The sequence below is a fragment of the Geotrypetes seraphini genome, chromosome 4 (assembly GCF_902459505.1).
Source record: "Geotrypetes seraphini chromosome 4, aGeoSer1.1, whole genome shotgun sequence".
Lineage (NCBI taxonomy): Eukaryota > Metazoa > Chordata > Amphibia > Gymnophiona > Dermophiidae > Geotrypetes > Geotrypetes seraphini.
Window position 1 is genome coordinate 170,809,691 of NC_047087.1, and position 12,502 is coordinate 170,822,192.

At 44.7% G+C, this 12,502-nt stretch overlaps 1 protein-coding gene across 1 annotated transcript in view; it reads left to right on the forward strand.

Annotated features, from left to right (window-relative positions):
• Positions 1-12,502, forward strand: part of GLG1 (golgi glycoprotein 1) — a 403,904-nt gene that overhangs the window by 305,525 nt on the left and 85,877 nt on the right. Inside the window, exon 20 of the mRNA XM_033941148.1 lies at positions 5,842-5,965. Within this exon, the coding sequence (XP_033797039.1) occupies positions 5,842-5,965 (124 nt within the window). The remainder of the gene's footprint in view (positions 1-5,841; positions 5,966-12,502) is intronic.

The following is a 12,502-nucleotide window of genomic DNA, read 5'->3' on the forward strand; positions in this document are numbered from 1 at the left end:
AGGCCTCTTGTAAATTTTTATGTTTCAAATGCATCTTTGAAGAAAAAGCCCTTTAGTCTTCCTTTGAATCTATCTAGGATCGAATCTATCTATCTAGGATTTTTTCTTCTCTCAGCTGTAAGGGTAGTGAGTTCTAGATTTGAGGGGCTGTGACTGAGAAAATAGTGTCCTGCCGAGTATTAATGTGTTTCAGAGAAGGAATAGTAAATAGATTTTTGTTGTCCAAACTTAGAGTTCTTGAAGGAGTGTAAGGGATAAGTACTCTTTCTAGGAATAATGGTGCTTTGGACTTTAAATGATAATTTCGTTATAACAACTAAGATGGCTCCAAATAATTCAAAATGTAGCAATAAAGATTATTGGAGGAGTGTGTGGTGCAGTGGTTGGATCTACAGCCTCAGCACCCTGGGGTTATGAGTTCAAACCCCGCACTGCTTCTTGTGACCCTGGGCAAGTCACTCAGTCCTCTGTAGCCCCAGGTACGCTAGATAGATTTTAAGCCCACCGGGACAGATAGGGAAAATACTTGAGTACCTGATTGTAAAAACTGCTTAGATAAACCTTGATAGGCGGTATATAAATACCTAATAAACTTGAAAAACTTGAAATTACTAGAACTAGGAAATTCAAGCACGTTACACCCCTTTTAAAGAAAGTGCCTATAAATCATAGAATCACTTATAAAATTGCCCTATTCCCTTGTATAGTGAGTTGCAATAATCAAGTTTTGATATTACCAGGGAATGTATTAAAGTGTTTAAGGAAGGTGGATCTAGAAAATTTGCCAATGACCTGATCATTCGCAGTCTGTAAAAGCTACTTTTTACTACAGCACTGATTAGTGCATGGTAATTAAGTTTACAATCAGTGATCACTCCTAGGATTTTAATCTTGTCTACCTCCTGAAGTGGAGTTTTTTTGATCTTGATCGGAAAAGAGAGCCTAAGTCCATTTTTCCAAGGGAAAAACATAGTTTTTATTTTGGCAACATTTAGCAATAACATGTTTTTGTTTAACCAGTGGTTTATTTTGGATTATTTTTGGTTGATGTCGGATAAGCAAAAATAGAAAACCCGATTGATTGGCTGAGTATTAGTAATGATATTAAATAGTAATGGAGACAATATAGAGCCTTGTGGAATGCCATAGTTATTTGAACATGATTTGGAGGAAGAATTATACCTTGGAATATCGTTCGGAAAAATATGATTGAAACCTTTGTAATACTTGGTCACTGAATCCTATGGATTCCAGTCTATTTAGCAAAGATTATTTAGAGGGTGAGTAGAGATATGTATAAATCAAGTCTATATTAATTTTCATTTAATACACAAAGTTTATATTTCTGGGCTTTTAATTCCTAAATCTAAACTTGCTCTTCAATGAAGCTGACTGACAATCCTTTGTCAGCTCAGAAGACTGCAAGCAGAGAACACTTGACTTTTAAACTTCTAGCCAGCCATGTCTAGGAATTTCTCCCTTTCAGAGCTTGAGCCATGTCCCTTTTGTGAATCTGTTTTTAAAAATGTTACATTCACAATCCTCCAATCTGGTAGTTTTCCCAAAAAGAAAGCTGTTTTCCCTTTAGTCTTTATGTCTCAGAGTCTACTGCACTGAGTTATCCCGCCTACCCAGGTTCTGTAGTACGCAGTAACATTGGTAGTTGTAAAATGATTTCCCTGGCAGGTTTGTGGAAGAGCCAGAGCTAAGTTTATAACTTTTAGTTTTAGTACATTTGTTTTGTTAAAATCTCCTCCTGTTCAGAGGCTTACTGTGTGCTAGGCATCTGCTCATATTGCCTTATTACAGTTGTGTCCAAGCTTGAATGCAGCCCTAGAACACTTCCTAGCACCCATGAGAATCCACTTGACACTCCATCACCATCACCAAGAGGAAGAAAAAAAGCTTTGCCTTAAAACTGTCTTGAGATTCTGGCTTAGAGAAACCTAGTCTCAGAGCCTGTTTCTTAGGCAGAGTTAGTCTGAACGAGGGGCCCCTAGGCTGACTCGCTTCTTTCTCTGTCACAAGGGCTAGGTGACTTGCCCAAGATCACAGAGACCACTCGCAGCAAGAATTGAATCAGACTTCCCTGGCTGACAGCTATGCGCTTTAACCACAAGACAACTCCTTCACTGTATTTGTTTTTAAGGCATGTGTTAGTTTTCAAGCTTGTTATGCTTGTTTTACTGTGTTCTACTTTGTACAAGATTTTAATTGAAAGAGTTTAGTATGAATAGTTTATTTTCTACCTAATACTTCACATTTATCTGTAATTAATGACTGCTGTTTTCTCACCTTTCTATATGATCATATACAATACAATGTCTTATATACCACAATTCTCTGCAAGGAATCTTTGTGGTTTATAATAAGTCTTAGATCAAGTTCTTGAAGTTACATTGTTAGAAGGAAGAGGTGAAGGATAAGAAAATGGCTATAGAGAGAAGAGATATTTCTTAAGTTTCTTCTGGAAGTTAAGGTAAGTGGTTGTCTTTAGGTATGTTGACAGTTTGTTCCAGATGAGAGGCTCTTGGTATTCAAAGATAGCCTCAAACATCTTCTTCCACTGAACTTGTTGAGGTGATGGTAAGGATAGTTTGAAGCATTGCCAGTGTTCTTCCCAGAAATTTTTTCCAGCCGGGTGGCATGAAAAAGTAGCTGGGTGGGATGGGGAAATTTGGTGGTGGGGAAAATTAAAAGGTTCTTTTACTAAGTCATGCTAGCCATTTTAACACACGCTAAATGCTAACGTATCCATTTATAGTTTATGGACGCGTTAGCGTTTAGTGTGCGCTAAAACGGCTAGCGCGCCTTAGTAAAAAGATCACTAAATGTGCACGATTTTTATTAGTTAATTATTTTCCAACGCTCAATATGACTTCCTTTTTTAAGGTTTGACACTTAGGCAGTGTTCCAGTAACATTTAAGCCACCCTTGAAAAAAAGTAATGCAGATCCTCTTATTCCGAATAACTACTGGCCAGTATCAAACCTTCCATTTCTTTCAAAACTACCGTACTTGAGAGTGGTATTCAACCAACTTCAAACTCATGTCGAATCAGTTAATGCTTTGCATCCCCGGCAATCTGTGTTTTAAGACACAGCACAGAGACAGTAGTTCCTGCCTTACTTAGGGCTCCTTATACAAATCTGCAATAGCAATTCTGCCACAGCAAATGCACTGAAGCCCATAGGAATTGAATGGACTTTGGTGCATTTGCTATGGGAGAATCACTACTGTGGTTTTGTAAAAGGGATCCTTACTGAGTGAACTCCATACTAGTCACCTAGAGACCAATGTTTCTCAACTTCTTCAAGCCAAGTACCCCCCTAAGTCTAACAAATACCAACTGAGTACCTCAGTCCAAGCTCCGTCCCTGACCCCACTTCCATTATAATAGTACTAATTGTAATGCAATTTCTTCCATTCATTTTTCATGTACACACAACCTTACTGTACAACCATTAGAATACTCCTCCCCAATGTCAAAATTATAAAAAATCCTATTAATACAAAAATAATAATAATGAAGAATACATTTATAAGTCCAACTTTAAAAGCAAGGATAAGCCTCCCCAAATACACCCCCAAACAATAAGATGTATAATCTAGAAAAGTGTTTCTCTACAGCACTTCAACTGCATCAATAACCCCAGGAAAACAATACCTTCTTTGAATAAGTCAAAGGATACTAAGGAGAAAACATGTTCATTCAGGTGCAGCAGATCAGAAAGATGCACACTAGTTCTATTCATGGTACTCGGGGGGGGGGGGGGGGGAAGAAGACATCCTTCAAAAAAGCGTGCTCAGGGTTTACAGTTTTTCTTCTATCTCCCTCAACAGCCCATCATCCTTCCACGTTACAACTTTGTACACCATTCAAAACACAGATGTCATATTCTAATATTCTTGTCTACGCCAGTCATCCTTGTCCATGCTGTACCAATCTGCTACAGATAAACTATAAAACTAAGCACAAAAACATTTTGCCATCCCTTGCCTCCAACAAATCAGCATATCTTAGACCATAATGCCTTAAAACCTCATATCGCCTATATACTGCTCACATTAGGCAGTTAAAAATTATCACATTCTTCAAGCATCCAGTCCCTGCTCTATTAAATAACACCAGTTATAATCCTTCCACTGCAGAATCTTTTTTTTTCTTGGGGGGGGGGGGGGGCGGGCAAGGTCACAACTAGCTTTCACTATGTTTTATGTTCCCAAATACTTGTAAATATAAATAAATAAATGTGCTTAGACTTCCAGACTTGTGTGTTTAAAGTCAAGGGTTGAATGGAGAGAGTTAATCCTAAACACCAGAAAGTCACAGGCAAATAATGAATCAGTTTAGTGGCACTCGGCGTCTCGCCTCCTAGGGCTCCGGGGTACCAGCTGTAATGGCCTTGGGTTGCGTGTGTCTGGTTAGCAGTTCGGGGCCTATGGGCGCTGCCAGAGCCAAGCTGCGGTGGGCAACAGGAGCCGAGCAGCTAGAGCCATGACTGCCATGGTGCTCTCCCCGGTGCCGGACACCTTCCTCCTCCTCTTCACCCGGTAGCCACTTGACTTGCCTCAAACCGATGCTGCGCAGGAGCTGCCGAAAGCGTTGCATCGTCAGCGAGCTGATGTTGCTGTAGCGCGTGAAAAGCACGTGCAACTGCCGCCGCTGAGCCAGCAACACACACTCCCGGCCACGGCGGCCAGCTCCAGCTCTATACCGTTTCCATTTCCAGCCGCGCAACAAGAACAAGGGCGGCAAGATGAGCATCGACAGCATCAGCCCTGCCCAGCCGCCCATTGTGCTCCTCGGCCTCATGCGCCGCGGCTGCCCACCCAACATAGCGAAGCAATGACCACTGAGGCTGACGCGTTGACCCAATGCGCACACGCAAACCTGCTTAGCCTCGACCAACCCCGATAGCATTCCAGGCCGCGCGCCAACCCTCTTTATCCTCCCTTCATTGTGAGAAGGGAGGGGTAATTTGCATAGTATCCGAGGCCGTGCGCCACAAATGCTATGCAAATTACCCCTCCTTGCTTACGGTGAAGGAGTAGGAGCGGGGAAGAGAATTGGCGCTTGGCCTGGAACGCTATGCAAATTACTCCTCCCTGCTCACAGTGAAGGTGTAGGGGCAGGGAAGAGGATTGGTGCGCGGCTTTGATGCTGGTGGTGGAATGAGCAGGGCTGCTTGTAGATCTGTGGATGAAAGATGACAGCCGGGCACTCCCCTAAATTAGCTGTGCAGAGCGCCCAGCTAAAACACACTAGGGAGAACACCGATTGCGATACTTGTGAATTGAAGGAGGAGTGTTGGGACTTTAATATCAGAAGTTAGTCCATCTGAGTTTTCTCCATAGATCGCTTTGTGAACCATGCAGGCTTTCTTGAACTGTATTTTCATCGGCAGCCAGTGCAGTTCTAATAGCAGACTTGCCCTCTCACAACGATTCCTTTGGCGGTCATGTTTTGTAGTAGTTGTAGTCTCTTGTGTTCTTTTTGTGTGAAGCCACAATATAATGAGTTGCAGTAGTCCAAGTATGGTAATAGGACAGATTGTGCTACTGTCCTGAATCTGGTCTAGGTTAGGACTGGTCTATACCTAAAAAAAGATTATAAAGATTCTTATATTTGGCATTCCCTCACATGTTGGCATTCGTAGAGCATTTTAAAAATTAGTTACGGTACCAGAGTTGGTCACTTAAATTTACTAACCAAGAAAGCATAGAGAGATAGCAATATGCTTAAAGATAGTCATTGGTAGAGCAGAATCTGGAACTTTTTATGAACTGTAATCTGTTGTTGTATCACTGATTTACTATGCTTTCTGTTCCTCTTTACAGAGATTCTGCCCAGATACAGATTCCAAAAACATACTAATCTGTTTGAAGCAGAACAAGAACAGTGAAACTATGGATCCAAAGTGCAAACAGATGATCACAAAACGCCAGATCACTCAAAACACAGGTATGGCTCTGGGAGGCAAGTCAAACACTGGAAACTGATCACAGCAATCTATTCCTGCTCTGACATAATTGAACTTACTCAGTTTGATTACTATTTCATGCATTTCAAGAAAGGTGTTTAAAAAATTGTCAATCTTGGTAAGCTTTTCTTGTACTTGAATAGATTCCTCCTGATATAGGCTTTCTGGTTTAATAGAGGTCTAGTTGTGCTTTTAAATATTTGGACTTTTATTTTTTATATTCTGCTTTAACCAAAGCAGCTTACAAAATTTTAACATGCATAATTTAAAACTTTAATATAAAACAATATATATACTTAGAGAGTACATGATACCATGAGGAGCAGTAGCTAAAAAGCCTTGGCAAGTATTCGGTAATTGTTTTATTTTGCATAGAGACCTATCTTTACACCTATTATAGTTGATTTTAAAGATATTGGATGACAAAATGCCATCTAAATTAGAGTACAGAGAAAGAGAGAAGCAGCGGACACTCCAAGCCCTTCTGTTATCTCTGCATGGGTGGCTGAAATACCAACAAGAAGTGACAGCGGCAGTTGAAACTGCATTAGACAAAATATTACAAAAATTTTAAATAAAAGTTAAAGCTGTTCCTGAACATTTGGAAAATATTATGCTGGTGTCTAAGGAGGACCAAAAATACATCAGGGACCTAGATGGCATAAAACAGCTGAGCACATGTAGGAGCAATTACATGAACAGATCACTATGATGGAGAACAAGGTTGATAACCATGGGAATAGATTTTGATTCAATTTTGCATTTGATAGGGTTGCTGGAGGTGATATTGCATGGTAAACTACTTGGTTTCTTGGAAACTTATAGCCTTGGACCTTGCAACTAGGCCAAATGGTGGGCCTCTTAAGAATCAAGAGAGTGCACAGAGTAGGCACGATGTGCTTAGAAGGCTCCTGCCCTTCCCCATTCTTTAAACTCTTGAATTTTACTCATAAACAGGTGATCCTACAAATACTGAGGTTTGGTAAGTTCTTGATTTAATGAAGGAAAGAAAATGTTTCCAGTACTATTCTGCTAAAGTACCTACTGAGTGCAATGCATCTTCGCTGATTTGATCCACACAGTTTGAAAACAAATCAAGTTTTCACTAATGTATCTGGCAAAATTATGAGTGTTTCATGATGGGGCAACCCACTATTTTGTGATTCCATCCACAGCCAAAAACAAACTTTCTTTCCTAAACATGCAAAATGAATTTGGACTTCAGTCACTCTTCCTTGGACTCTAAATAGCCTGCAGTCTATATAAATCTTAGCATTTTAGGAATGTCATCAAAGGGGGATGACAGTATTTCTTACCTTATGAGGGACTATAAAAAGATTTTAGGTTTACTCTTCAAGAATGATGAAAACCTGTGAGCACAGAGTTTATGTGCCAAACACTGGCTGGCCATCGTCAGCTTGGGCTGAGCAGACTTGCCATTTAATAGCAGTATGAAGGTATAGTACACGGAGCAGTTGCGGTGGAGGATAACGGCTGGATGTAGCAGCACGTCATAGAGAGATAAGTGCTTCAGATAATATTATAACATCTCATGTTGGCACACACCTGTACCCAGTTCTTGTTCACTTGCGGGAAACGATTTTATTGTCGCTACCGAACACAGCTGTTATTTTAGGAGTATGTAAGTTTGGCTCGTAACGCATTTGATGAGCAATAGAAGTTTGGCTCTCAAACGTTGTGGTTTGAATGTATTTCAATATTTAAACTTATTTATAAGAGATTTCATATCAAAATATTTAAAACATATATTTAAAATAAAGTAAAATATTGGAGGAATGGATGGAAGAGGGGTATTTTTATGCCGATGAGATAGCTCTGATTGAAGCATGCTGAAGAGCAGCAGCAGGTGTGAGTCTGAGGCTTTTTCCTCCCTCTTTATGAGATCCTCATATCTTTTTGAATATTCATTTCATCAACGCGTTGTTGAGCCAAGGAGGATTTAAAAATAAAATACTCCTTAAATGGGAACAGGAATTTTTTGATGTTTCAAGGGTAGTGTAATTTTGAATAAATTGACCCTTGAGTTTGTGAATGTGGAGTGAACCCCACTATATACCCTTCTCCATTGAGAATACTGACCATTTAACCCTGCTCTCTGTTTTCTATTTTTTAACCAGGGCTCAAAAAGCAACAAGGCAAACAGTCTACAATATCCAATATTTATATCTTCTGAAGTGTTAAATGCATTATTTGACAGGGCAATTTGCTGAGCTAACACTGCCCTTTTCTCAGATTGAAGGTACATAAGAACATACTGGTTCAAACCAATTGTCTTATCTAGGCCAATATCCTGTTTCCAACAGTGGCCAATCTAGGTCATAAGTACCTGGCAGAAAATCAAATTTCATGCTACCAATCCCAGGGCACCCAGTGGCTTTCCTTGTGTCTGTCTAGATAGCAGACTATAGACTTTTCCTCCAGGATCTTGCAAAAATTTTATTATCCCAGGACAAGCAGGCAGCATATTCTTAACGCATGGGTGACGTCACCGACGGAGCCCTCGGTACGGACCTTTTTAACTAGAAAGTTCTAGTTGGCCGCACCGCGCGTGCGCGAGTGCCTTCCCGCCCGACGGAGGAGTGCGTGGTCCCCAGTTTCTTCGTTTCCGCGGAGCGAAGAAGACGCGTGTGTTTTTTCAACGGCCGTTGAAATCTCTCTTTGCCTTCCCGCTCGCGCTTTTTTTCCCATTTTTTCTTCTTTTTGCCTTCGGGTTTATTTTTCTTTGATTTGTAAAAAAAAAAAAAAAAAAAAACTTAGCTTTTTTTCCCCTTTTTTCGACTTTGCCCCGGCGGGGCCTGTTGCCATTATACAGGCCTCGGGGTTCGATTTTGCGGAGGCTGTTTTCCCCTTCATGCCCCCGCAGGTCGGTTTTAAGAAGTGCCAGCGGTGTGCACGCCCGATCTCCCTCACTGACCCACACAATTGGTGTTTACAGTGTTTGGGTCCGGAGCATCGGGCGGACTCCTGCACCCGCTGTGCCACTCTTAAAAAGCGGACGCTTAAAAACCGACAAATTCAACAAAATCTTTTGTTCGGCACCGGGTCGACGATGGACTCCTCGGCATCGACAGCGGTACCACAAAAATCGGCACCGTCTACTTCGACACCGCCTGACCCCGCATCGGCGTCTCTGGCGCCAGGTAAGCCGGCTAAGAAGCCTCCCTCTTCCCTCGAGCGTCCACCAGCCACGGTGGCGACACCGACCTTGCCGGCTTCGCGCCGACCCCGCAAGCGCTCCGCCCCGATTTCGGTGAGTGCCTCATCATCGGCCTCCTCATCGCCGGGGCGTGGAGCGGCATCTAAGGAACCGAAGCAAAAGAAAGCGGTTCCGATGCCACCCCTAGATGACCGTATTTCGGCCATCTTGCAAGTTCAACTCCAGGAACAGTTACAGCGTCAGCTCGAGCACCTGTTGCCCACTATCCTGGCACCGCTCCTTTCGGTACCAGACCGGCCCGAGCCCCGTACCGAGCCTCCGGTATCCACCCCATCGGTACCTATCAACACCTCCATGCCGATTCTTTCGGCTGAGCAACTTCATGCCCATCCGGTGGTTCACTCCCATACCACGACGGATCCTCCTCGGGACCGGGCAGGACACCATACTTCCCGGGACCGGGATCGACGCCGGTCTTCTTCTCCCGGTACCATTTCGGTGCGCTCTGGAAAATCTTTATCCAAGACTCACCATACCGCACCTTCCACCCCGGTGTCTCGGCATGCACCAGAGGTCCGGGACCCTGACTTATGGGAAGAGTCCCCTCCCGGTACCGAGGAGGATCCCTCCTCATCTGATGAGGATCCATCGGCACCCGATGCCACCTCAAAACCTGAGCAGTCCTCCTTTTCAAAGTTCCTCAGGGAGATGTCTGCAGCCTTATCCCTTCCTCTGGAATCCGACTCAAAAAAGTCTCAAGCCTTCCTGGAGGCTTTAGATTTTGAACAACCTCCTAAGGAGTTCCTCAAGCTCCCCGTACATGACATCCTACGGGAGACCTTTTACAAAAATTGGGAGAACCCCCTTACGGTACCGGGGGCCCCCCGTAAACTGGACAACCTCTATCGTGTCATCCCTATTCCAGGGTTCGACAAGTCTCAATTGCCCCATGAGTCCCTTCTTGTTGAATCCACCTTAAAAAAGACTCAGGGCTCCAGTGTCTATGCCTCTACCCCTCCTGGCAGAGAGGGTAAGACCATGGACAAGTTTGGCAGGAGGCTCTACCAGAATGCCATGCTGGCCAACAATTATTCATTCCATTTTTCATTTTATATGAAACATTTAGTTCAACAGCTGTCCGCCCTCCAAAAATACCTACCGGAACGCAAGGTTCCACTTTTTCAGCAACACATCTCTGGCCTCCTTCAATTGCGAAAATTTATGGTCCGCTCAATATACGATTCCTTCGAGCTCACCTCCCGTGCCTCTGCCATGGCCGTAGCCATGCTCCGCCTGGCCTGGCTGAGAGTCTCAGACTTGGACATCAATCACCAGGATCGTCTGGCCAACGCCCCCTGTCTCGGGGATGAGCTTTTTGGAGAGTCCCTGGATTCCACCACCCAGAAACTCTCCGCCCATGAAACCAGGTGGGACACTCTGATTAAGCCGAAGAAAAAGGCTCCACCTGCCCAGCCTTATAGACCTCAATCCTCTTATCAGCGCAGGTTCTCAGCCAGGCCACTCAATCCGCCTTCTCAACAACCTCGGCGGCCCCGTCAGCAACAACACCATGCCCAGGCTCGTTCTCAGACCAATCAACCCAACAAGCCTCTTCCACCTGCAAAGCCGTCTCAGCCCTTTTGACTCTTCTCTCCAGGGCATAGCCAGTCTTCCACCTTCACTACCTCTTCCACAACCAATCGGAGGTCGTCTCAGCATATTCTCCAGGCGTTGGGAGGTCATCACATCGGACCAGTGGGTCCTCAACATCATCCGCCACGGCTACTCTCTCAACTTCCAGACTCTTCCACTGGACAACCCTCCCGTAGAGTCTGCTTCACACTCATCTCAAACCCCCCTCCTCCGGAGGGAGGTTCAATCCCTCCTCCTTCTCAATGCCATCGAAGAAGTACCTCCAGAACAAAGGGGTCAGGGATTCTACTCCCGCTACTTCCTGGTACCCAAAAAGACGGGAGACCTCCGTCCCATTCTCGATCTCAGGGACCTCAACAAGTGTCTGGTCAAGGAGAAGTTCAGAATGCTCTCCCTTGCCACGCTCTACCCTCTTCTTTCTCAACACGACTGGCTATGTTCCCTGGACCTCAAGGAGGCCTACACTCACATCCCAATCAATCCGAATTCACGCCGCTACCTGCGGTTCCAGGTACACCATCGCCACTATCAGTACAAAGTGTTACCCTTTGGCCTCGCTTCATCACCCAGGGTATTCACCAAGTGTCTGATTGTAGTAGCGGCCTTCCTCAGGTCTCACAACCTCCAGGTGTTCCCCTACTTGGACGATTGGTTGGTGAAAGCACCTACATCTCAACTTGTGCTACAGGCTACTCATCACACCATCTCTCTCCTCCACCTCCTGGGGTTCGAGATCAACTACCCCAAGTCGCATCTGCTTCCCACCCAGCGACTTCAATTCATCGGAGCTGTTCTCGACACCACACTAATGAGGGCTTTTCTTCCCTCCGATCGTCAGTGGACTCTGCTCCATCTCTGTCGTCAGGTGCTCAGACATTCCTCCATTCCTGCCCGACAGATGATGGTCCTCCTGGGGCACATGGCCTCGACAGTACATGTCCTTCCTCTGGCGCGTCTCCACCTCCGCACACCTCAATGGACTCTCGCCAACCAATGGTCACAGACTACGGATCTTCCTTCTCATCCCATCTCTGTAACATCATCTCTTCAGCAATCTCTCCAATGGTGGTTGAACTCCTCAAATCTTTCCAGGGGTCTGCTCTTTCATCTACCCCCTCACTCTATGATCATCACCACAGATGCATCCCCCTATGCGTGGGGAGCGCACCTAGGAGATCTACGCACCCAGGGACTTTGGACCCCACAGGAGCGTCGACATCACATCAATTTCCTGGAACTCAGAGCCATGTTCTACGCCCTCAGGGCTTTCCAGCATCTTCTCTGTCCTCAGGTTCTCCTCCTGTGCACAGACAATCAAGTCGCCATGTACTACATAAACAAGCAAGGCGGCACCGGATCTCGCCCCCTTTGTTTGGAGGCTCTACGCATCTGGACCTGGGCCACGGCCCGCAATCTCTTCCTCAGGGCTATCTATATCCAGGGCGAACAGAACTCCCTGGCCGACAATCTCAGCCGCATCCTTCAACCTCACGAGTGGATGCTGGACCCTCCAACTCTACACTCCATCTTTGCTCGCTGGGGCACTCCGCAGGTGGACCTCTTTGCAGCACCTCACAATCATCAGCTGCCCCAATTCTGTTCCAGACTCTTCTCTCCTCATCGTCTAGCCCCGGATGCATTCCTGCTCGATTGGAGGGATCGGTTCCTGTATGCCTTCCCTCCACTT